At 39.3% G+C, this 26,799-nt stretch overlaps 1 protein-coding gene across 2 annotated transcripts in view; it reads left to right on the top strand.

Moving 5' to 3' along the window:
• CRLF1 (cytokine receptor like factor 1) overlaps positions 1-26,799 on the top strand; it is a 231,137-nt gene that overhangs the window by 122,910 nt on the left and 81,428 nt on the right. For both annotated transcript variants that reach the window (XM_073588657.1, XM_073588646.1), the window contains exon 2: positions 21,531-21,809. In XM_073588657.1, the coding sequence (XP_073444758.1) occupies positions 21,531-21,809 (279 nt within the window). The remainder of the gene's footprint in view (positions 1-21,530; positions 21,810-26,799) is intronic.

The raw sequence follows: 26,799 nt of genomic DNA on the forward strand, positions 1-26,799 counted from the left end.
CTGTCACGTGTGCCAGGTCCTGCTAGTGAGAAGCTGGTATTGCTTCCCTCCTCCTCCTACCAGTGTCCCGTTTGTTCCTGCGGTCTTAGCGACCCATGCATGGATCCAGGCAAGTTGGCCTAGGGTACGTGACACTAAGTTGCTCGACATGGGATCGGTTGCGGAACAGCAGGTGAGACATTTGCTTTATTTTTTAAAGAGTATCATGATAATTTTGGTGGCAGACTGCAGAGGCAAAATGGGGACATTACATCTAGAAGCTGGCCACATAAGGGGATACTATTTATCTATCAGAGCAAGATAGGTTGATAAAATGAATGTATGGGGGGCACATAGAGTACCCACTGTATAAACTGATACTTTCCACTGTAAGGTAAATGTATGGGGATAATCCACTGTATAAACTGATACTTTCCACTGTAAGGTAAATGTATGGGGATAATATTAATGCTAGTAGTGTGATTTTTATAAAAATTCAGTATGGGGTATTATTTGTTCACTATTTAGTAGTAATATCTGGTAACGAGGTGGTAGTATTTGTCTCTAATAAGTGGTAGTCATATTTATATATTGCCAAGGTGCGGTGACATTATTTTGTCCTCATATAGTGAAATTATTGATAATATTGCTTTTGATAAAGTGGATTTTGTTCAGTAACAGTATAATATTTATTTGTTAATTAAATGATGGTATTATTTAGAAGTATTACATAGAGATTGATCATATTGGCATGTTTTCTGTCAGAATTATATATTGTATTCATATTAGTGTTTTTATGGGCGAATAACACAAACTAGGTCACACCCATCTGGCCAACATGCTTGTGATGGTGGGTCTCATAGTACTCTACTTAGGCCATTGGGTGGGTGGAGAAAGTATACTTTTCACTACACAAGGGCTATTACCCTATAATGATTTACCCTACAATATTTTATAATTACCCTATAATTATAATTTGAAAGCTTACCTGGCCATCCTACAGAAAATGATATGTTATCACTGTAGATCAATACAGTGTATGGGCTTATGCAGACATCCCTGCATCACTGTCCGAGCGAGGATCACAATGCCTGAACCTGCCTAAGCATGAAAGCCTCATAGAATTATATGAAGCTGTCCCGCTCATGTCATGAGTCCCTTGGCTAGTTCGTGTACTGTGGTCTATGTTCAGACATCTGCATTAGCCCTTACACAGGTAGCTTTCTTCTTGATGCATGAAATTAACATATATTAAAAACTCTGTGAAAATTGAACTCATAATTCTCCTCTAAATTGCATTTTTGGAGCATGCAAACATGTCTTCACACCAACAGATGGCAGGCTAAACTGCAAAATAATGTGGACTATTTATTGAACTATATGAACTTTTAATAAAAGAAAATAGATGCAAAGTAAAAGCTCGGATATAGAAATTTCTACTTGTGAGGTAAACAAACCAAGAACAGCTACAAAAAGTAAAGCTTTATTATTGATGCCATACATGTACAGAACTAAAATGAAAGACCTAGATATCAGAAATATTTAGGCTTTCCACTCATATGCCACCTGATTCATTAAAGGGGTTATCGGGGACTTTGCTAAGAACCTACAGGTAGATTGGCAACTACCTGCCTGTTCTGTCTGGCACCAATCTCTGCTCACATAGAGCAGTCATAGACCACTTTTGCTAGCAATTCTACGGCTTCCAGTGACATCACATTGACAGATCAGCTTCTTCTATTACGCTCTGTACTGGCAGCAGGTTGTCACTGCCGATGTCATGCTGCCTAAATCAACAGTGACCACATTCTTGTAGTTAGTTAATGCAGCAAAAGTTATTGCACTTGATCCATGGCAATGCCTTCTTTATCCAAGAATGTGCTTCTCTCTTTGCCCCTCTGTGTACTAAAATATATATAAGCCATAAGGAAAAGTGTGATACCAGATTATACCACTGGCTTAACTGGAGTAAAAAGTAGGAAAACAAGTATGTGGGAAGTGCACTAAAAATCAGACACCTGTTCTTGATATGAACAGTCATTCTGTGCTGCCAGACTCCCTTTAATCTCCAAATGAATCACCATTGAGTATTTTACTAGAGTCAGGTTGACAGATGCATTGAAGCACAAAACTTCCCACTGCTATGTAGAAATCAGCAAGAGAACAGCATGGTGACACAATATTAAATTGTACCACTTCCCACTCTGAGATCTACTAGTAGATCAAGATGTACTATTTGACTGCCAAAGTTTATCATTATGTGCCTGTGTAAAAAGGTTACTAACCCCTTCACGACCAATGATGTATATTTACATAATCGTCAGTGTCCCTGCCTTTGATGCTTACTTACACTCATCTTTTCACGTACTTAATGGCTGATTTAATTAGCCACCGAGCACTTCTAACAGCTGCTGGTGGATCCAAGATCCGCCCTCTGCTGCTAACCAGCTAGATGTTGCTGTGAATCACTGAAAATGGCATTTGACTTGCACATACAGGAAGCACATCATTGATTCCCCTAATCGGCGCATCCGACACATGATCAGGGGGCACCGATGGGTTGTGATTAGAGATGGGTGAACCCGAACAGTAAAGTTTGATATCTGTACCGAACACCTACTATTCAGGCACGGACACTGAACACGAACTTCACCAGGAAGTCCGTGTTACTGTTTGAGTTCGGCTGCCCGAACACTGGGTGTTTGTTGTGCTGTCATGCGCATGGCAGCGCGGAAAACATAGCTTCTGATACGTGGAGAAATCCTACCGCCGAACAGAGAGCACTCAGCTTTGATCGGAGGTATAAACTTTACCACTCGTGTCAGCTGATGGGACTACTGATCCCATCATCCTACACCTGCTGCCGCTAATTATAGTGAGAGCAGGAGCTACGGATGGGAGTATTCATCAGCAGCTCCTGCTGTGTAAATAAATAGTTAAAAAAAAGGCGTGGGTTCCCCTATATTTTTGCTAACCAGCCAGACAAAACTCACAGCTTTTTACCTCTGATCACAGCTTGCGTGCCAACACAGTCTTTTCACAGCATGGGAAGTTTTTCAGCCTCCTTTTTCCCGAAGACATCCGAGAAGGACCAGTAAGCGGATGGTAATCCAGGTAGGGTAGCAGGTTGGACCGGGGGTGAAGCTGGTTCTGTCCGGGTTAAACACCGGTCCGAGCAGGAATCTCCCCAACGTAGAATTTCTCCTGTTCTCCAATTAAGGACTGGTTCATGCTTCTGAAACCAAGGCAAACCTAGAAGCAAGGGTTGAGACAAACCAGGGTACACATAAAAATGGATTCTTTCAGAATGCATAAGACCTACCCGGAGTTCCACTGGCTCAGTCAGGAACTGGACGGGTTCGGTCAGAGGCTGGCCATCAACAGCGGTTACTCGCAACGGGTTGGGAAGAGCCTGAACTGGTAAATGGTAGCGATCCACAAGCGTCTGCTGGATAAAGCTTCCGGCGGCTCCGGAGTCCAACAGACAGAGTCCAGAAAATTTTACTGCTCCGCAGGTCACGGAGACTGAGATCTGCAACGAAGGAGAGGAACGTTCTCTACCTAGGGTGGCCTCTCCTACCGAGCCTAGGCACAGGAGTTTTCCGACTTCTTAGGGCAGGAGTGGATCAGGTATTCGGAACTACCACAGTACAGACAGCTTCCGTCTTTACGACTCGCCTCCTGGCGGCTGCTGGACAGACTTACTCGATCTACCTCCATAGCCTCGGGAGAAGAGGATGAGGTAGACATTTTGGAAGAATTAGAGTCCAGGTGGTAGGACCTCCTGTCACGCTTAATCTCCATGGAACGCTCCTGAAAACACAGGTCAATCCGGGTCGCCAAGGAAATCAGGTCATCCAAGATGGTAGGCCTGTCCCGTCCCGCCAGCTCATCCTTAATTTTTCCAGATAGGCCCTCCCAGAAGGTAGCCAGCAAGGCCTCATTGTTCCAGGATAGCTCAGACGAGAGGGTGCAGAACTGAACAGCATACTGAGCCACCGTGAGGGTTCCTTGGCGTAAGCGAAGCAGGGCAAAAGCGGTCGACGTGACCCGGCCGGGTTCATCAAAGGTCCTGCGAAAAGTCTCTAGGATGGATTGAAGATCATTGACCAGTGGGTCTCCTCTTTCCCATAATGGATTCAACCAGGTGAGAGCCTCTCCTGCTAGATGCGACATAATGAAGCCCACTTTGGCACGGTCAGAAGTAAACAAATGCCCCAAGATTTCGAAGTGCAGGGTACACTGATTGAGAAAACCCCGACACTGAGTGGGATCACCATGGAAGCGGGGAGGAGCCACCAGGCGGGGGCCCTTGCTTGTCATGACAGCAGGTACCTGGGTGTTGCTAGATGAATCAGGAGCAGCAGGGTTCGGCAGAGAATCCATGCGGGTGGACAGGTTACGTAGATACGTCGTGATCTTATCCTGTTGATCTCTTAAACGGGTCACCTCTTGGCACAACTCCAACGTTGGAGACCTCTGGGGTCCAGCGGATTCCATGGCCGGAGCAATCTGTAACGAATGGAAGTGGAGGCAGAGATGGTGAAGTTCACATTCTTTTTTATTTTTTAAGTGGAACCTCGGGACCACGGTCCGGGGGGCTCCGAAGGGAGCGTGACTAGTGAGCCCCGGGCACCCGTAGTAAATCCCCTTAGGCAGGGCCAGAATGGAATACCCGGAGGACACAGGTGCTACCTCCACTTAGACCCCGAACACGTCGCAGCTGTCCCAGCGGGACCAAAAGGGATTACAAAAGTTATAGCAGAGTCCATAATGCGCTGGGTCCTGGATCCGGTTAGTTGGTAAGGAGTTGGTTCCAGTGACCTTCACACAGTCCTTGGACTCGGATGGCTGTAGGCGGAACGGGATGGCTTAGGCCCAGATGGTTGCTGAAATAACCAGGTAATACAGGATACTGATATGCTGTGGAAACAGAGAGCATTAGACAATGCACAGAGACTGCAGATGCAGTGCAGACAGGTTAGCATGAGAACCGAATGTAGCAATGATAGATACTCGTTGCTCCGGCGCTCTCCCTATGGAGGAGGGGCCAGAAATAGCAGCTAGTGCGCTGCCATTGGTTGATTGCATTTTTGAATAATGCACGCCGCCCCTTTAAGAAGGCAAGAGAGCAGGCGGGCATGCCCTAATAGTCTTAGCTACAGATCTCCTCACAGAACGCCAGGAGGAGGAGGCAGGAGGGAGGACAGAACGCTGCGCAGCAGCATGAGAGGCTCGAGGTGAGTGCCCAGAACGGAGAGCAGCGGCAGGCCTGGATGCAGCGCCAGGACGGGGGCCAGGTGTAACAGCAGCAGACCTGGGCGCATCGCCAGGACGGGGACCAGGTGTAACAATCCGCCAGACATGGATTACGGCATGGGACAGAATGATGGACAGGAATGGTATATTGTTGTTTTTATTTTACTTTCTTACAGGAGAGTGAGGGAATTAGGTGTTTAAATTAAAATGGAAAACTATGTTTAGTCTTATTTCAAATAAAGGACTTTATTCTTGCTGTGTCATTATTTACCATACAACTATAGGATTAGTAATGAATGGGTGTCTTATAGACATCCCTCCATTACTAAGCCATGGGCTTGATGTAACCTGACAATACAAAGGTGAGATCAACCCCACAAATATGAACCCCACTTTGCACCGCTACAGGGAAAGTTGGAAGAGCTGGGCAAAGTGCCAAAATTGGCACATCTAATAGATATGCCTTTTCTGGGAAGCTGCGGGCTGCTATTTTTAGGCTGGGGGGCCAATATCCATGGCCCCTTACCAGACTGAGAAAACCAGCCCCCAGCTTTCTGCTTTAGCAAGGCTGGTTGTCAAAAATAGGGGGGACCCTACGCCGTTTTTTAAAATTATTTAAATAATTTAAAAAAACAGCATGGAGACCCCTCTATTCTTGATAACTAGCCTTGCTGAACCCGACAGCTGAGAGTTGCAGCCCCCAGCTGTGAGTTTTGTCTGGCTGGTTAGCAAAAATACAGGGGACCACATGCCGTTTTTTTTTAAATTATTTATTTACAGCACAGGAGCTGCTAATGAATACTCCTGCTCTCACTGTAATTAACGGCAGCAGGTGTCGGATGATAGGATCAGTAGTCCCATCAGCTGACACCAGTGACTGGAAGTAAACTTTATACCTCCGATCACAGCTGAGCGCTCCAGCTGTCTTTTGACAGTGTGGGAACCATGGCTCTCTGACCGGCAGCGATGATTTCCCCGCTGATCAGAAGTGGTGTTTGCTGAGCTATCATGCACATTACAGCGCAGAAAACACTACTGGATGTTTGGGCTCTCCATTCAAGTGAATGGCGTCCAGGTTTGGGTTTGGGTCCTGGTACTGTTCAGGTACCCCGAACCCACCAGACCCGAACATCTAGGTGTCTGACCATCTCTACTCATATGGCTATATGGCTGAAAAATAAAAAAGTCTTGTAAGAAAGGGAGGAAAAAACAGAAATGAAAACGAAAAATTGCCCATGGGTGAAGGGGTTAAACGACCACTGATCAGAAAATATGTTGTGTTGCTAGTCATTGAACATCTAAAGCTGAACATCATGCAGCTTAGATGGACCTTCACATTTAACTTCTATCATGCAAGACAATATGCAGAGAACACTGTTTGTAGAGAGAGAGATGATCCTTTAATCGTCCCACCATGGGGAAATTCAGAGCATTACAGCAGCAAGGCAGGAACAAGTACAGATACAGATGCATAAAGGCATTACATTGACAGTAGGTAGGTACATATACAAAAAAAAAGGTGTGGTTGTCGTAAAGGTGTAGGTGTGGTTGTCGTAATTGTGCCATAGTTGTTAATATTTGAAATTGTTTATAATGGTACTAAGGATCAGCCACTCTCCCTACTTCTGCAACTGTCCCTCCATAGGCTAAATGCAGAATGCATTTGATACAAACAGCAAAGCACAAGATTAGCCTTTAGAACTGTTAGTATGATGGTTCAGCATCAGCATCAACACTAGAGGACTCTGATTCATTAAACTGTGTACACACAGACTTGGACACTCACTGTCTCCCTCCAATTAGTACTGTCCCTGAGCTGTGCAATAGCATCATGGAGACAAGCGTGCCAGCTCCGCCCTTTTATCATCTCTGAAGAGGTAATGCTACCCACCAATCATAGTAATACCACTACCAAACTGGCTACGGCATTACAGTGACTCGCAGGCAAACCCTCATGCTTATTAGCTGTGTAGCAGGCACCAAACATGAGGGTCTGGGATTCAAATTTAAAATTTGAGTATCGGCTAATACTCAACAATTGCCGAGCATATCTGAGCACCCAAATACAGGTGCATCTCACCAAATTAGAATATCATCAAAAAGTTAATTTATTTCAGTTCTTCAATACAAATAGTGAAACTCATTATAGAGTGATTACAAACAGAGTGATCTATTTGAAGTGTTTATATCTGTTAATTTTGATGATTATGGCTTACAGCCAATAAAAACTCAAAAGTCATTATCGCAGTAAATTAGAATACTTTATAACACCAGCCTTAAAAAATGATTTTAAATTCCAAAATGTTGTCCTACTGAAAATGTCTATTCAGTAAATGCACTCAATACTTGGTCGGGGCTCCTTTGGCATCAATTACTGCATCAATACGGCATGGCATGGAGACGATCAGCCTGTGGCACTGCTGTTATGGAGGCCCAGGTTGCTTTGATAGCAGTCTTCAGCTCGTCTGCATTGTTGGGTCTGGTGTCTCTTATCTTCCTCTTGACGATACCCCATAGATTCTCTATGGGGTTAAGGTCAGATGTGGACATGTGCCAAGTCATTCTGGAGAATTAAATTTCCATCTCCAAAAAGCCTGTCGGCAGAGGGAAGCATGAGGTGCTCTAAAATTTCCTGGTAGATGGATGCGCTGACTTTGGTCTTGATAAAACACTGTGGATCTACACCAGCAAATGACATGGCTCCCCAAACCATCATTGATTGTGGATACTCACACAAGACCTTGGAGATCAAGGTTTCAGAGTCTGGAGGAAGAGTGGAGAGAGAGACAATCCAAGCTGCTTGAGGTCTAGTGTGAAGTTTTCACAGTCAGTGATGGTTTGTAGAGCCATGTCATCTGCTGGTATAGGTCCACTGTGTTTTATCAAAGTCAGCGCAGTCATCTACCAGGAAGTTTTAGAGCACTTCAAGCTTACCTCTGCCAACAAGCTTTTTGGAGATGGAAATTTAATTCTCCAGCAGGACTTGGCATCTGTCCACACTGCCAAAAGTACCAATTCCTGATTGAAAAACAGTATCATTGTGCTTGATTGGTATAAAAATTAAAAGTTTGAAAATTGCAAAATTTTTGAAAATTTCCATTTCTTTCATAAATAAATGCAAGTTATATCAAAGAAATTTTACCGCAAACATGAAGTACAATATCTCACGAAAAAACATTCTCAGAATCAATGGGATACTTTGAAGCATTGTAGAGCTATAACTTCAAAAAGTGACAGTGGTAAGAATTGTAAAAACTGGCTTGGTCATTAAGTACCAAATTGTCTCTGTCACTAAGGGGTTAAGAAACTTGTGTGTCTGGACCTGGCTCTAGTAGCCTATTGCCTGGCTGCTGCTGTCTTCAGAAGTGAATGAAATGGCGCCAAGCATTTTTTGTCTTTTAATTAAAATGCAAATTGCTTGCACCCACAGGGACCACAAAAATTGTAAGAAATTTGACATTAATACTATCTGCAGAAGATTGATCAGCTCATTTCTAGCTGTTATATCACATTTTTTCAACACTAATTGATATTGCTAAAGTATTTAAAGTTCTGATGTTAGAAAGTAATTGGCTTACTTTACACTTACATTATGGCCATTATATTATGTTGAATTTCCATGTGAAACCACAATATGACCACATTGGAACCACATCCCCACATTCATAAGCTAAGAACTGTGTTACTTTTAGTAATCCACATCAAATTATTCTTGAAGGATTCTGGATACAGAATTAGGAACATTTATTTTTAATAAGATACAGCTATACAATATGTTATGAGTATTTTATGTGAAAGCACGCTTCTATGAGTACCTCTCTCTTAGCTTGATTTTTGACATTGCCAGCATAGTAGTATAGTGCTAAAAGTTAAAAGTTCGGCATTCGCACTGGACAGTTAGTGTCCGGTGCTAAACGTTGAACACGGACTTCTGCCAGAAATCCGTTGCACTGTTCAGAGTTCTCAGGGAAGACTGCTGCAGAGATAAAGGGAGAGAGAGAGAGACAATTTTCCATTTCCAAAGTTCGGGTTACGAATTTCTTCAATCGTGTTTGGGTTCTGGTTCAAGTTCAAGTACTGTAATGGTACCCGAACCAAACTTTGGACTAAAGTTCGGGTCTAGTAATAGAACTCGAACTTCCATAGGTCTGCTCTCCCCTAATTATAGTTTCTGCAGCTTGCTAAAATAAAACAATATATCATGAAACAATATAATGTGGATTCCAATGATGGAAAAATTGACGAATATGAGCACTACTCTGCATAGTGAATGATTTTTACTTTGTTACAAAACAAGTATTGAAAGTCGGTCTGTTTGTGTTAGTTTGAGCTCACATAAGAGAATAAAAAAATTATCCAATTTTCTTTCAGAAAAAACAGGCTATTTTTCATCTATATAATCATCCAAATGACATTTGTTTTTATATATCAGCAGCGAATTAAATTTACACAAGACCAAAAACAGTTTCCTATGTTAATAACGGAAATAATCAATTTTAATGTTTAACTATTTGTTGAAAATGAATTCATTGGTTTGTAGGATATATGTACAAATTCCTTCAACTTTGGAGCAAGAAATCTCTAGTGCACTCATACAAACATTATATAGGCAATGGAACTGCTATGAAGCCACAGGAAAAAAAATTAGTTAACTGCAGTCTCATTCCCATTTTAATGGTTAAGTAAGAAGAAAATTGAATTTAGACATGAAAATAAGGTGGGGGGGGGCATTATTATTGTTTATTTTCAGAGCACCATTGATTCCATGATGCTATATATGAGAAGGGGTTACATACAGATACAAATATACAGATGATTCTTACAAAATTAGAATATCATCAAAAAGTCATTATGAACAGAGTGATGTACTTCAAGTGTTTATTTCTGTTAATGTTGATGATTATGGCTTACAGCCAATGAAAACCCAGAAGTCATTATCTCAGTAAATTAGTATACTTAATAACACCAGCTTGAAAAATTATTTTAAAATCCAAAATGTTGGCCTACTGAAATTTATATTCGGTAAATGCACTCAATACTTCGTTGGGGCTCCTTTTGCATAAATTACTGCATCAATGATGCGTGGCATGAAGGCGATCAACCTGTTGCACTGCTGAGGTGTTATGGAAGCCCAGGTTGCTTTGATAGCAGCCTTCAGCTCGTCTGCAGTGTTGTGTCTGGTGTCTCTCATCTTCCTCTTGACAATACCCCATAGTTTCTCTATGGGGTTAAGGTCAGGTGAGTTTGCTGGCCAATCAAGTGCAGTGATACTGTTGTTTTTAAACCAGGTATTGGTACTTTTGTCGGTGTGGACAGGTGCCAAATCCTGCTGGAGAATGAAATTTCCATCTCCAAAAAGCTTGTCGGCAGAGGAAAGCATGAAGTGCTCTAAAAATTCCTGGTAGACGGCTGCGCTGACTTTGGTCTTGATAAAACACAGTGAACCTACACCAGCAGATGACATGGCCCCCAAAACCATCACTGATTGTAGATACTTCACATTACACCTCAAGCAGCTTGGATTATGTGCCTCTTTACTCTTCCTCCAGACTGGGACTTTGATTTCCAAATGAAATGCAAAATTTACTTTCATGTGAAAACAACACCTTGGACCACTGAGCAACAGTCCAGTTCTTTTACTCCTTGGCTCAGGTAACACGCTTCTGGCGTTATCTATTGGTCATGAGTGACTATACACAAGGAATGCGACACTTGTAGCCCATGTCCTGGATATGTCTGTGTGGTGGCTCTTGAAGGAATGATTCCAACAACTGTCCACTCCTTTCCATTAATATTCTTAGATACAGCACTCTGTAAACAGCCAGCTTCTTTATCAATGACCTTTTGTGGCTTACCCTCCTTGTGGAGTGTGTTAACCCCTTCCTGACATCAGACGTACTATCCCGTCCATGGCACCCGGGCCCCTATGCCCATGGACGGGATAGTACGTCTACCGCGATCAGCGGCGCCCACGTAGTGAGCGCCGCTGATCGCGGCCGGGTGTCAGCTGATTATCACAGCTGACACCCGGCACAATGTGTAAGGGGCGGTCACGGACCGCCCCCGACACGTTAACCCCTTGCACACCGCGATCAAACATGATTGCGGTGTACCGGGAGTTAAAGGGAAGCATTGGCAGGGAGGGGGCTCCCTCCGTGCTTCCCTGAGCCCCCCACGGCAGCGCAATGTGCAGCGCTGCTGCCGGGGGCTCCTTTCCTGCAGGCCCCCGAATCCAAGATGGCGATGGGGGCCTTCGGGGGCCTGCAGGAAGCTGGCTTCCTCAGTGCCTGCAAAGCACAGGCATGAGGAAGCCTTGTGCACTGCCTGTGACAGATCGCTGACCTGTCACAGTGATCTGTGATGTGACAGATCAGCGATCTGTCACAGAACAGTGATGTCCCACCTGGGACTATTTAATAAAGTGAAAAAAAAAATAAAAATAAAGTGTTAAAATAATTTTAAAAAAATCGCCAAATAAATTACAAAAAAAAAAAAAAATATTCCCCCAAATAAATCCATTTTTTGAAAATAATAAAAAAACAATAAAAGTACACATATTAGGTATCGCCGCGTCCGTAACGACCCGCCCTATAAAACTGTCCTATTAGTTAACCCCTTTAGCGAACCCCTTAAAAAATAAAAATAAAAAACGAAGCAAAAAATAATGATTTATTATCATACCGCCAAACAAAAAGTGTAATAACGCGCGATCAAAAAGACGCATATAAATATCCATGGTACCGCTGAAAACGACATCTTGTCCCGCAAAAAAACGAGCCGCCACACAACATCATCAGCGAAAAAATAAAAAAGTTATAGCTCGCAGAATAAAGCGATGCAAAAATAATTATTTTTTATATAAAATAGTTTTCATTGCATAAAACCGATAAAACATAAAAAAACAACCTAAATGAGGTATCGCTGTAACCGTACTGAACCCAAAGAATAAAACCGCTTTATCAATTTTACCGCACGCGGAACGGTGTAAACGCACCCCCCCAAAAGAAATTCATGAAACGCTGGTTTTTGTTCATTCTGCGTCCCAAAAATCAGAATAAAAAGCGATCAAAAAATGTCACGTGCCCGAAAATGGTACCAATAAAAACGTCAACTCGTCCCACAAAAAATAAGACCTCACATGACTCGGTGGGTCAAAATACGGAAAAATTATAGCTCTCAATATGTGGTGATGCAAAAACTATTTTTACAATAAAAAGCGTCTTTTAGCGTGCGACAGCCTCCAAACATAAAAACCGCCATAAATAGTAAATCAAACCCCCTGTTATCACCCCCTTAGTTAGGGAAAAATAATAAAATAAAAAATATATATTTATTTCCATTTTTCCATTAGGGTTAGGGTTAGGGTAGGGTTAGGATTAGGGCTAGGGTTAGGGCTAGGGTTAGGTCTAGGGTTAGGGTTAGGGCTAGGGTTAGGGCTAGGTTTAGGGCTAGGGCTGAGATTAGGGTTAGGGGTGTGTTGGGGTTCGGGTTGGAGTTAGAATTGGGGGTTTCCACTGTTTGGGCACATCAGGGGCTCTCCAAATGCAACATGGCGTCTGATTTCAATTCCAGCCAATTCTGAGTTGAAAAAGTCAAATGGTGCTCCTTCCCTTCCAAGCTCTGCCATGCGCCCAAACAGTGTTTTACCCTCACATGTAGGGTATCAGTCTACTCAGGACAAATTGCAAAACAATTTTTGGGGTCCAATTTCTCCTGTTACCCTTAGGAAAATAAAAAATTGGGGGCAAAAATATCATTTTTGTGGAAAAAATGATTTTTTATTTTCACGTCCGAGCGTTATAAAATTCTGTGAAGCACTTGGAGGTTCAAAGTGCTCACCACACATCTAGATAAGTTCCGTGGGGGGTCTAGTGTCCAAAATGGGGTCACTTGTGGGGAGTTTCAATAGTTTAGGTACATCAGGGGCTCTCCAAAGGCAACATGACACCCGCAGACCATTCCATCAAAGTCTGCATTCCAAAACGTCACTACTTCCCTTCTGAGCCCTGACGTGTGTCCATACAGTAGTTTTCTCCCACATATGGGGTGTCAGCGTACTCATGACAAATTGGACAACAACTTTTGGGGTCCAATTTCTCCTGTTACCCTTGGGAAAATGAAAAAACAAGATCATGTTTGTGGAAAAAATACGATTTTTTTATTTTCATGCCCGGGCATTATAAACTTCTGTGAAGCCCTTGGGGGTTCAAAGTGCTCACCTCACATCTAGATAAGTTCCTTAGGGGGTCTAGTTTTCAAAATGGGGTCATATGTAGGGGGTTTCCACTGTTTAGGTACATTAGGGGCTCTCCAAAGGCAACATGACACCCGCAGACCATTCCATCAAAGTCTGCATTCCAAAACGTCACTACTTCCCTTCCAAGCCCCGACGTGTGCCCATACAGTAGTTTTCTCCCACATATGGGGTATCAGCATACTCAGGACAAATTGGTCAACAACTTTTGGGGTCCAATTTCTCCTGGTACCCTTGGGAAAATAAAAAAATGGTGACTAAAAGATCATGTTTGTGGAAAAAATACAAATTTTTTATTTTCACGCCTGGGCGTTATAAACTTCTGTGAAGCACTGGGGGGTTCAAAGTGCTCACCACACATCTAGATAAGTTCCTTGGGGTGTCTAGTTTACAAAATGGTGTCATTTGTGGGGGGTTTCCACTGTTTAGGTACATCAGGGGTTTTCCAATCGCGACATGGTGTCCGATCTCAATTCCAGCCAAAAACGTCAAATGGCGCTGCTTCCCTTCCGAGCTCTGCCATGCGCCCAAATAGTGGTTTACCCCCACATGTGGGGTATCAGCGTACTCAGGACAAATTGCACAATAACTTTTAGGGTCCTGTTACCCTTGGAAAAATAAGAATTGAGGGTGAAAAGATCATTTTTGTGGAAAAAATATGATTTTTTAATTGTACGGCTTTATGTTATAAACTTCTGTGAAGCCCTTGGGGGTTCAAAGTTCTCACCACACATCTAGATAAGTTCCTTAGGGGGTCTAGTTTCCAAAATGGTGTCATTTGTGGGGGGTTTCCACTGTTTTGGTACATCAGGGGTTTTCCAATCGCGACATGGTGTCCGATCTCAATTCCAGCCAAAAACGTCAAATGGCGCTGCTTCCCTTCCGAGCTCTGCCATGCGCCCAAATAGTGGTTTACCCCCACATGTGGGGTATCAGCATACTCAGGACAAGTTGCACAATAACTTTTAGGGTCCTGTTACCCTTGGAAAAATAAGAATTGGGGTGAAAAGATCATTTTTGTGGAAAAAATATGATTTTTTAATTGCACCGCTGTACGTTATAAACTTCTGTAAAGCCCGTGTGGGTTCAAAGTTCTCACCACATATCTAGATAAGTTCCTTGGGGGGTCTAGTTTCCAAAATGGGGTCACTTGTAGGGGGTTTCCACTGTTTAGGTACATCAGGGACTCTCCAAACGTGACATGGCGTCCGATCTGAATTCCAGACAATTTTGCATTGAAAAAGTCAAACGGCGCTCCTTCCATTCTGAGCTCTGCCATGCGCCGAAACAGTCGTTTTCCCCCCACATATCAGGTATCAGCGTACTCAGGACAAATTGCACAATAACTTTTGCAGTCCAATTTCTCCTGTTACCCTTGGTAAAATAAAAAAATTGAACCTGAAATACTTTTTTTGTGAAGCAAAGTTAGATGTTCATTTTTTTTTAAATATTCAAAAAAATTCCTGTGACGCACCTAAAGGGTTAATAAACTTCTTGAATGTGGTTTTGAGCACCTTAAGGGGTGCAGTTTTTAGAATGGTGTCACTTTTGGGTATTTTCTATCATATAGACCCCTCAAAGTGGCTTCGAATGTGATGTGGTCCGTAAAAATAAAATGGTGTTGTAAAAATGAGAAATCACTGGTCAACTTTTAACCCTTATAACTTCCTAACAAAAAAAAATTTTGGTTCCAAAATTGTGCTGATGTAAAGTAAACATGTGGGAAATGTTAGTTATCAAGTTTTTTGTGTGCTGTATCTCTGTGATTTAAGGGCATAAAAATTCAAAGTTGGAAAATTGCGAAATTTTCAAAATTTTCGCCAAATTTCCGTTTTTCTCACAAATAAACGCAAGTTATTTGAATGAAATATTACCACTAGCATGAAGTACAATATGTCACGAGAAAACAATGTCAGAATCGCCGGGATCCATGGAGCTTTCCAGAGTTATGACCTCATAAAGGTACAGTGGTCAGAATTGTAAAAATTGGCCCGGTCATGAACGTGCAAACCACCCTTGGGGGTGAAGGGGTTAATGACTGCCTTCTGGACATCTGTCAAGTCAGCAGTCTTCCCCATTATTGTGGAGCCTACTGAAGCAAACTAAGGGACCTCTTACTGAGATAATGACTTTTGGGTTTTCATTAACTGTAAGCCATAATCATCAACATTAATTGAGATTCTCTTTTTTATTGAAGAACTGAAATAAATTAACTTTTTGATGATATTCTAATTTTGTGAGAAACACCTGTAAATTAGAGTGAACAAACTAACAATGACAGACTGGTACATAATGGAGACACCCCTGCCCTAGCAGACTTAGAGTCTACAGGGAGACAGGGAGGCATCAAGACCTACTGTTGCAAGTGGTTAGGATTGTGATGAAACTCTGTCGGGTTACCGATGTTTAGTGAAATATCCTCATTTCAGCCACATAAAGCTTTCCTGTATTTGCATATAAAAATGAAGAAATCTTAAAGGTCTTTCCTTGCCCATAGCCACACAGAATGATATACAGTTTTTTGTTTTTTTTTACTAAAGCAAATAATAAAAAATTATTCAAAAACTTAAGGTTTCCCCATCTATCCACTGCTAGACAAAAATTGAGCTACATGCAGCTGGAAACCTGAAACAACCGCTTTAACTAGTTCAAGACCTTGGCAATTACCCCCATTCCTGACCAGTCACATTTTTTTTTGTACATGAGGCTTAAAAAGCAGTTAATACTTTAAGATATTCTGGTCTTTTTTGTGATACATGGGAATTCATTTTTATGTCTCTGTGTTCTCTCTTTTTTTTTGCTGCTATCAAACAATATCAGAGGGAAAATAAGGGAAATAATTGTTTATGAAATTTAACTTTGGACTATACAACACCACTAAAATACATTTAAAAATGTGATTCACATTCTGCAACAATTATTTTTACATATTGAACACATTTTTCTTTCAGGGGATGGAACTAGTAAAAGCAATTTGGATTGACAGTAGCATTTTTATTTATTTTGTGCTTGTCATTTTTATTTATTTTATTTTTCATTTATTTTTCACATTGTGCCCCTCCCCATATGGTCAAAAAAGACATTTGTGTGGGATATCTTAATATTTATATGTTTTTATTTTCATCCTATTTCTCTTGTAACTTGTGCTGATATATTAGCTCCAGATACAATGGAAATGCAGCCTGTGCAGGTCTCCTATGACCCAGGAACATCTGTTCCCTCAATATACACAGCGATCACATGACCATGGTGTATGGAGAAGGTTCTTCTTACTACTGTGTACACTGTGCTTCCATATACAGTGATAGAGAAGACAGATGGTAATATACCAACTTTGCCTTCTCCGTGGGGACTCTGGCTGTATGTGAACGCCGCATCCCCATTCCCGAAGCTACACAATCTTATGTAGCTATGCACTGACATTTTAGAACATTGCTGCATAGTAGGAGTGGGAACCTCAGACGTTTAAAGTCTAGCAGTTAACTACCACCCTAAAACTCGATCATTTTTAGATTTACAAATCGTATTCCCCATGTATATGTTCACCACTAAATTAAAAAGATATGACATATCCAATATTTGGGCAATTAAGAACATCTTACTTTTGGACATACAATAGTTTTACTTGCTGTAACTACAGATACAATGAAATTAAATAGTAAATAGCAAAAGGAAAGTTACTTTATGGTTAAAAAAGTATAAAGCTTTTCAACCTGGGTGTTCCAATAGCTGCTAGTAAAACAGAACTGATAACAAATAATTAAGTACATGATTCTTTTCCTGTCTCAATTATCATGGGTGTCATTTAAATCTGCAGAACAGATGGCTGTGCATTGCATTTTAACACCATTATGCCTGTTATCCCAGTGAAGGGTACTTTCCATATTCCTGAGTTTTATTTTTAGTACATATTTTGCTATGCTTGGTATTAGTCTTTATATACAGTATGGGCAAAAGTTTTAGACAACTAATGTAAAAATTCTCAAGTATTAAAATGTGATGTAAAATAGAAGTGATAATAGTTTATTTTTAGTAACAAAATGCAAAGTGAGTGAACAGCAGAGAAATCTAAATAAAATTGTTATTTGGGTGACCATCCTTTGACTTCAAAATGGCATCCATTATTCTAGGTACTCATACACAAACTTTTTGAAAGAATTTGGCATGAAGCTTGTGCCGAACATCTTGGAGAACTAACCACAGATATAGGCTTGTGCAAATCCTTCTGTCTCTTCCTGCAATCCAAAACAGACTTTATGATGTTGTGATCAGGGAACTGTGGGGCCAGATCATCACTTCTTTTTCTTCTTTATGAAGATGATAGTTTTTATGGACATTGGAAGTATGCTTGGAGTCGTTGTTCAGTTGAAAAATAAATTTAGAGTCAGTTAGACACCTTCCTGATTATATTGCATAATGAATAAGTATCTGCCTGGATTTCTCAACATTGATGGCACCAAGAAATGGGCAACAATGAGGACTGTAGAAACATTGGTTGGCCAAGGCAAAGTTAGTGTAGCAGATGAAAGACACATCATGTTTATGACTGCTTCCACTTACCATAAAACCTTAAGGATGATTTGCTTAGCACATTAAACAGAAAAATAAATACGCAATACCATTGTGTTGTGTGAAACGAGTGGCTACTTATTTATTCTTTAAATTACCCATATAAAATCATCATTGGCACTGCTTCAAGCTGAGGCAAGTTTAAAAAACACATTCAAAACAACCCAAAATCAGCACCAATAAAGGAAGAGATGGTGTTTGATGCTCTCAAACTGAGGTAGGGATAAGGGGCTTTCATCCCACTATTGTATTTTATATACCCCTTATTACCCTCCATCTTGCTTCTTAACCAATCCTGTCTCTCCTCTTTAAATTTGGAAAAAATCTGCAATCATCCTTTTCCCAAAAATTTAAACCTCTCATAGAAATTGGCTCCTTTCCCATTCGTTTTGGTGTCTATAATTCCCATCAAAATTGGATGATGACTCAGTTACAACCATCTACTGGTTGGAGAAGTCTGACTAGAAGTGGTCTTCTTGAAGAATTGTGACCAGAGGCCTGACAGCTGTTGATGAGTCAAAATTTGAAGTATTTGACTGTAAGTAAAGACAATTTGTTTTTTGAAGGACTGAGGAGTGGTACAATAATGGGTGTTTGCAAGCAACAATGATGCATGGTGGAGGTTCCTTGCAAGTTTGGAGCTGCATTTCAGCAAATAGAATTAGGGATTTTGTCTGAATTAATGGTGTCATCAGTGCTGAGAAATCCAGGCAGATACTTATGCATCATGCTAACCATACGGGGAGGTATCTGACTGGCTCCAAATGTATTCTGCAGCAGAACTGCCCCAAACATACACGTAATTTAATTAAGATGTATATTCAGTGTATTCAGCTCACTCACTAAAAACCTTCACCTGAAAGATGAGGAAATTCAAACTCTACAGGAAGTAACCATACTTTATCTCCCAGGCATTTCTACATCAGCACCTGATCCGCCAATTCTTAATCTTTTTATGAACACAAAAGGAAAGGGAAAAATGATAGCCAAAATAAAACAGAACCTAACTAAAACACAGGAGATCCCAGATTTCATAAAAAATGCGAATTAGAACTAAACACAAAATTTCTCCCAGAAGAAATTCAAACAATCTTCAAAAATATCCACTTCCTAACATCTTCAGTGAGAATCCAAGAAGTTAACTATAAAATCATATCAAGATGGTATAAAACATCTGACATATTGAATAAAACAAACAGCTCAATATCCCCTCTTTGTTCGAGATGCACCAAAGAGAAGGGTTCTCCATCTCACATTTGGCTGGAATGCACAAAAATTAAAAGTTTCTGGGAGAGAGTTAGAGAGCATATAAAGAAAACCTTAAACTTAGACATCCCATTAATGTCAAGTTTCATTCCATTCAATCTGGATCCCTGATACCTCACCTGCTCAACGCAGCTAAAATAACTATCACAAGACACAGGTAAGATGTAGAGACCCCTATGTGCAAAGATTGGATAAAAGAATCCAACCAAATTTGTAAATACGAGAAAATTAAACTTTCAGGATCTAAAAACCTAAAGACTCTAAATGCATGGATAGCCTGGTTGAACGCCTCAGAGGATCACCAAATAAGCTCAACCGGTAATCCTTAATTTCTGTCTCCCTACAAATTCATTTTGTTATTCCCTTTTTTTCCCTTACATATAGCCTGTTCTGTAATGTTGATGCCTTGATTTGACTTTGATCTCCCAAATCGCTTAGTTAATCTCTATATTTTAAGCAAGACTTTCTGACTCCTTACCATCCCTTTCCTTCCCGTGTCCCTCCCCACCACTGCCCCTTGTTTTTTAAACTCTTCTCACAACCTGTTTTGTTTGCAAAACCGCAGCTTTGTAATGTTATCGTTGTGGTTTATTACGATTGCTTTTTTTCTTTTACTATTTCTGGAGAATATTTACCCTTTTTTCTTTTCCTGTTATATAATTGAAATTTTCTAAATAAAGAATATATGCAAAAAAAAATGCATACAAGTGTATGTACCTGGAACCTGGAAGAATGGATGCTGTATTTAAGACAAAGGGTGGTGATCACACTAAATATATAGATTTGATTCAGATTTCTCTTTTTTCAGTTGCTTTGCATTTTTAATTTGATAAAAATGAACTATCATTTGTATTTGAGAAAGCATTCTTACTTTGCTGATTTTTTTTCACATTGGCCTAAAACTTTTGCACTGTACTGATTATATACTTGAAAAGGTTTATATTAAGTGTACTATAAAGTGCCTTTACCATAGTTTGATGTAAACTTTAGGGCTCTCCTTAAACTCTTTTTTGGTGATATGGTCCTTTTTCTTAGATCAATTTGTCATCTTGTAAATGTAAAATGTATTTTATTTTCTGTAAATTCTTAGTTTGTCAACGTCTATGTTTTAATCTTGATTAATTTCTTACAGCAAACTAATATTAATGTTTAATTTTTAATGTTTAATGTTTAATGATATGCAGGGTTATATTTTATGTTCCTAACAAACATATAATAATCACATAACAATAGGCCCCAAAGCTAAGACTTCACATATTAATTTCAGAATTCGCATATATGTTATATATTAATTTAAAATTTAAATATGTAGCCCTTTTTATTAAAAATTATATGGGTGCATTATATTTTCAAGGTTATCTATCAATAGGAAAGGGCAGAACATTAAGCTGGCCATATACTAAATATTTTGTCTAATTTACACCATTTTCTGAAATCTGTTGACACTTCTCATGACACAAACAAACATGACAGATGACAATTAAGGGCAGTGAAAAAATTGGCTTGCAGTTTTTTACATTTTTTATTTGTCATTGTTTAGTGAAGTCTTTTGAAAAGATTTCTTGCAAAATGATAGTTTTGTTAATGGAGGTTCATGCTAAGCAACGAATCAAGGCAATGATTGATAGTTGATTTGGATTTTAACTTGATGTTGTTCAAAGCATTATCCTTCACATACCAATCAGTTGGAAAACATGTCTGAAAACATTAGTAAATGGCCTGCTTTAGCCAATTGGGGCAATACTGTCCAAAAGTATCAACCTATAAGGATCATATAATACAAACATGCCAATTATTTTAAAGTAAGCAATGTGAAATGCCACATTTCAATATCACTAGGCAATATGCACAAGTGATAGAAGCTTTTTACATGGGTCGTAGTGATGGCCTGTGAAAAGTACTTTTCATTTAGTTTGTTGACGTTAAATGATGTTATCTAACAATCTACAATTACTGGTCATTAATTTAGAAGCAGAACTGCTTCTTCCACATTTTCAGATATGATCTCCTTATAGCTATGTAGAAACTAAACAACTGATAGACAACAACATATAGATGTTCTCATCCTTACACAATCTAAACACTTGCCAATCCGCTTCAATCCAATGCATGCTATCCCTTGTTCCCTGAAATTCCCTTAATACCTTTAACAGCCATTCCTACCTTTTTTTTTGTAACAAATTTATCCACCTTTTTTCTACAGATCCTGCTGCAATCTCCCCTCAAGACCCAACGTTAATGATAGGATCATCACTAATCGCATCTTGCTTAGTGGACTCTGATTTAAACCTGAATGCAGATGATCTGTTCTGGACCCTTAATGGGAGAAGGCTTCCAGCAGACCTGTATAAAATATTGAACAGCACAGCCTTGAGTGTGGCCTTGAATAATCTGAATGGATCCAAGCAGCAGTCAGGAGATAACCTGGTGTGTCACAGCAGAGACGGGAGAATCCTGGCGGGCTCATGTCTTTATGTTGGATGTATGTCTTTGATTCTCAGGCTTAGAAAATATAGGAATGCTAAACTAATGGTTATGTTCCACCTTGATGTACTACTGTCTAGTTGGATCTCACATAGGGACAGGTCTCAGAAATGTTGCGTAGCCATATTTAAAGAAAACATTGTCATATTTATCATTGTCTTTAGTTAAACTCCTTTTTCTTGCATCTACTATGCTTCTATGTCATCATCGCTACCTGTCCAAATATGTACTCTGGAAGGTTAATGTTATCATGAAGACATGGTAATGACTCAAATCACTAGTCACATCTATGGTAACACCTATAAACTCATATCTGCACTTCACGTTCAAGCTATTTAGGTTGTACACCTTGATATACATGGAGAGGCGAATCCACAAGTGGTCCCTATAGTAAAAATTTAATTGAAGAACACAGAACATAAAGCATTGTAATGGAAATACAGGAGCAGCGGAGCTCCATGGAGCCTATAACTTAAGCAATAAAGTAAAATGTAGCAATGGGGGTGAAGAATGTGAAACAAAATCAGATATTTATTGCAGCTTGGCTTCTTTGCCTCTCAGCAAACTACTTAATAGATCTTCTTGTTGATCTCTGTTAGAGCAGCAGCACATTTTATTTATTTGGTGCTGCAAAAGCTCCTCTATAGTTTTTCCAATAATAGTTTATTTCATTACTAGCCACATGTAAAATAAAATACTTTCAGAGAAAGAAATATTTATCTAAAAAATAAAATAAAACTAACAATTGTGAATTTTTCTCATGGCAGCAATAAAACAGGGTTCAAGTTTCTAATCAGTCAGTTCCAGTTCAGGGTGATGCACATTTACTACACTAATGCTAATCAACATTAATGTATTTTTTCAGAAGCACTCCCATAAAAAAATTCCTCTTAGAATATTGCAATCATCAAATTATATAACACTCTTTTCTCTACTCTTTTAGAAACAGGATGTCTCTAGTACCTGCAAAAATCATTCCACTCTTCAACTTCTGAACCAGCTGCTCCACCCTTCTCCTCTGCCATTGACTTTTATATTGACTAATGACTCATACAGAGAAAATTTACCTTTTTTTTCTACATAGACCTTAGCAGGATTCAGCTAGTCAGTTTTCAATCACGTGATATCATAGACCTAAGGGAAAACTGAAGAATTAGCTGAGTAGAAAGTTAAAATGGGCAATTGTAAGTACACAGTGCTATATAATATGATGACTGCATTATTAAGAGGATAAAAACTTTGATGGGAGGGCTTTTTTCATATTACTATTCCAGGAATAAAAGCAACATATGGTTAACCGACAAGGTGAAACACAGGAGCTGTAGTATGTCTATATGTTGGGCCATATCAAAGCAGTCAGCAACTGACCTTTTTTATTTTATTTCACATCCATGAAAAATGTTTTAGTTAGATTTAGGGTAACATCTAGAGTAAAAACAATTAATAGACACACTGCAGTAAGTAAATAAATAGTACAAATACATGTAAAAAACATAGCATACTTAGTTGGCAACATTTTGATGAAAAGAGCACAAAAGCCATCCCACTGCGGCAAGGTGTACCCAATCAGGATAGTCCCTAAGTCTACTGACTCATCTGACTATGTGCTGGCAGGCCTCAAAATAGATGGAGGCATAGCAGGACCTGGATCTGACTGTGTTTGTCCCAGCCTGTGGAAAACTGAACAGACAAGGTGCAAATCCCAAAAGGTAGTGTCTTCTCCCCCAAATTTATCTAGTGAATCAAAATTGAAATCCTGGGCCTGCAAGCCTGTTTAGTATAAGAGCAATTTGTAGGTGGACAGTCAAATGCATTTAATCAACAAAACCTAGAAAAAAAGCAAGAAATAGATGTCCTGTAGTAAGTAAATTAATAATAATAATACGTGTAAAAAACATGGCATAATTGGTTGGTATCATTTTGATCAAAAGAGTATAAAAGCCATCCCACTGTGGCAAGGTGTACCCAATCAGGGTGGTCCCTAGTATCTAACTTTTCTATGTGTCATCCTTAGTCTCAGGGCTTGTTCAGACAAGCTTATTATATGGACATGTGCTGTCTGTGTAAAAATCAGACAGCACACTGAAAAATGTAATTCACTAAGGCTCTCTTGTGACAGTTTTTTTGCATGGAGCACACCCATTTGAAAAAAAATTGAAGCATGCATTATTCTCTTCTGCATTTTGTCTGAGACTTGCTTATTAAGTCGGAAGGCGTGTGGGTGTGCTAATCTCATATATATCTCCTGTATTGCATCCAATTTTTACAGAAACATTGCAATTTTTAACCTAGGAAACTCTCTTTGATCATGTTCATTTTTAACTGTTGATGTATAAATACGGATGCCAAAGCGTAACAATGGAGTGGGCAGCTCCTGTATATCAATGGAGTGATAAACAATATATGGAGTGCACCTTCTGAATTTAAACAATATAAATATGTATTATTTGACAAACAAAAAAATAAATAAGATAAATTAAAACAATTTAATTGTTGCGTTGCACTAGATTCTGTTTTCTAGGCTAAAAATTGGCACTAAGATACAACTCATATGACCAGCATGATAACCAATAGAAACATGTAAAAATAATGAATATCTAAACTTTTTTTTAAAGTTATATCAATATTCAATAAAGAAAAAAGGTGCAGTGCACATGTACAGATAATACATGGATAATGTGGTATTGACAGAATATAAAAGAGATCAGCAGTAACACTGTGTAATATAGTGCCATGTGCATAGTCATCCATTGGTTATAATGCTGGTCATATGGCTTGTGTTTTACTCCCTGTTTTTGTCCTAGAAACAGTTTCTGCTTTAATTTGTCTTGTTTAGGTTTTTGTGTTTGTTAGATAAAAAATATTTACATTGTTTTAATTTAGGAATTTTTTTTGTGACCCCTGCCAATTGCATGACCAAACTGGTAATGAGGACAAGTTTGGTATGAGCCTATGAAAAATCATCAAGAAAATTTGGATACTTTTCACCTATATTGTTGTCATCCATATTCCATCTGTCTCTCATCCGTGAGTCCATTTTTTGTACATCTGTGTAGCATTCATATTTTTACATCAATAGATTAAAATGTACATCATCAAATCATCTCTTAAGTTCATAATGACAATGTAGCCTTGAAAATCAGATGCAATAGGGAAGATCCATATGGGATCCAATTTTTTTTACGCACCCATTGACTTGAATGGGCGATTCTCAAGCCACAATATGGAAGACAATAGTGCATGAGACAATTTTTTTTACACATACACTAGTTCCATGTGAAAAAACTGTGGTCCTATTTGTTATTGTTATTAACTAGACCATTCATTTATACATTTTGAATTTTTGAGCATTTTTTCTGTATATTTAGAGCAGTTTTTATAGGTTTAACCCGTAAGGACCAAGCCACTTTGCAGGTTAATGACCAGGCCTTAATTTTGAAATCTGACCACTGTCACTTTATGTGGTTATAGCTCTCGAACGCTTCAATGTATCCCACTGATTCTATGATTGTTTTTTCATAACATATTGTACTTCATGTTAGTGGTAAAATTTCTTCAAAATTTATTGTGTTTATTTGTGAAAAAAATGTAAATCTGGCAAAAAATTTTAAAATTTCACAATTTTCAAACTTTTAATTTTTATGCCCCTAAATCAGAGCGTTGTCATACAAAATAGTTAATAAATAACATTTCCCACATACCTACTTTACATAAGCTCAATTTTTTAAATATAATTTTTCTTGTTAGAAAGTTATAAGGGTTAAAATTTGACCAGCGATTTCTCATTTTTTTCAACAAAATTTACAAAACCATTTTTTTAGGGACCACCTCACATTTGAAGTCACTTTGAGGGGTCTATATGATAGAAAATACCCCAAAAATGTTATCATTCTAAAAACTGCCACCCCTCAAGGTGCTCAAAACCGCATTCAAATAGTTTATTAACCCTTCAGGTGCTTCACAAGAATTAAAGCAATGTTGAAGGAAAAAATTAACATTTAACATTTTTTCACAAAAATGTTAGGTTGCACTGAATTTTTTTTATTTTGTCAAGGGTGTCCAGAGAAAATGAACCACAATATTTCTTGTGCAATTTCTCCTGAGTACACCAATACCCCATGTGTGGAAGAACACAATTCTTTAGGCACATGGCAGGACTCGGAAGGGAAGGAGCACCATTTGAGGTTTTGAAAGAAAAATTGGATGGAATCGAGATCAGATTGCATTTGGAGAGTCCCTAATGTGCCTAAATAGTGGAAGCCCCCACACAAGTGATACCATTTTGGAAACTAGACCCCCTAAGGAACTTATCTAGATATGTGGTGAATCCCCAAGTGCTTCACAAAAGTATATAACGTAGAGCCGTGAAAATAAAAAATCATATTTTTTGCACAAAAATGATATTTTTGCCCTCAATTTTTTATTTTCCCAAGGGTAACAGGAGAAATTGGACCCCAAAAGTTGTGCAATTTGTCCTGAGTACGCTGATACTCCATATGTGAGGGTAAACCACTGTGATCGCCTTACTGCAAACAAATCCACAAAAAGTGAAAAATTAGTTTTATTTTTTACGCCGTCACTCATTCGGTATAAGCGATTAGACGACTTTATTCTTCGGGTCGGTGCGATTACAGCAATACCAGATTTATATCCTTTTTTTATGTTTAGCTTCTGTCACGCACTAAAAGACACTTTTTTTGTAAGAAGTTTTTGCATCGCCAGCTATAATTTTTCCATATTTCGGCCCAAAGAGTCATGTGAGGTCTTGTTTTTTGCGGGACAAGCTGACTTTTTTATTGGTACCATTTTCGGGCACATGACCGTTTTTTAACGCTTTCTATTCAGATTTTTGTGGAGGCAGAATGAACAAAACCCAGCAATTCAGGAATTGTTTTTTTTTTCCCTCCGTTCTGCTTGTGGTAAAATTGGTAAGGCAACTTTATTCTTTGGGTCAGTATAATTACAGAGATGCCACATTTATATTTTTT

The sequence above is a fragment of the Dendrobates tinctorius genome, unplaced genomic scaffold (genome assembly GCF_039654945.1).
Source record: "Dendrobates tinctorius isolate UK_male_01 unplaced genomic scaffold, ASM3965494v1 ptg000011l, whole genome shotgun sequence".
NCBI lineage: Eukaryota > Metazoa > Chordata > Amphibia > Anura > Dendrobatidae > Dendrobates > Dendrobates tinctorius.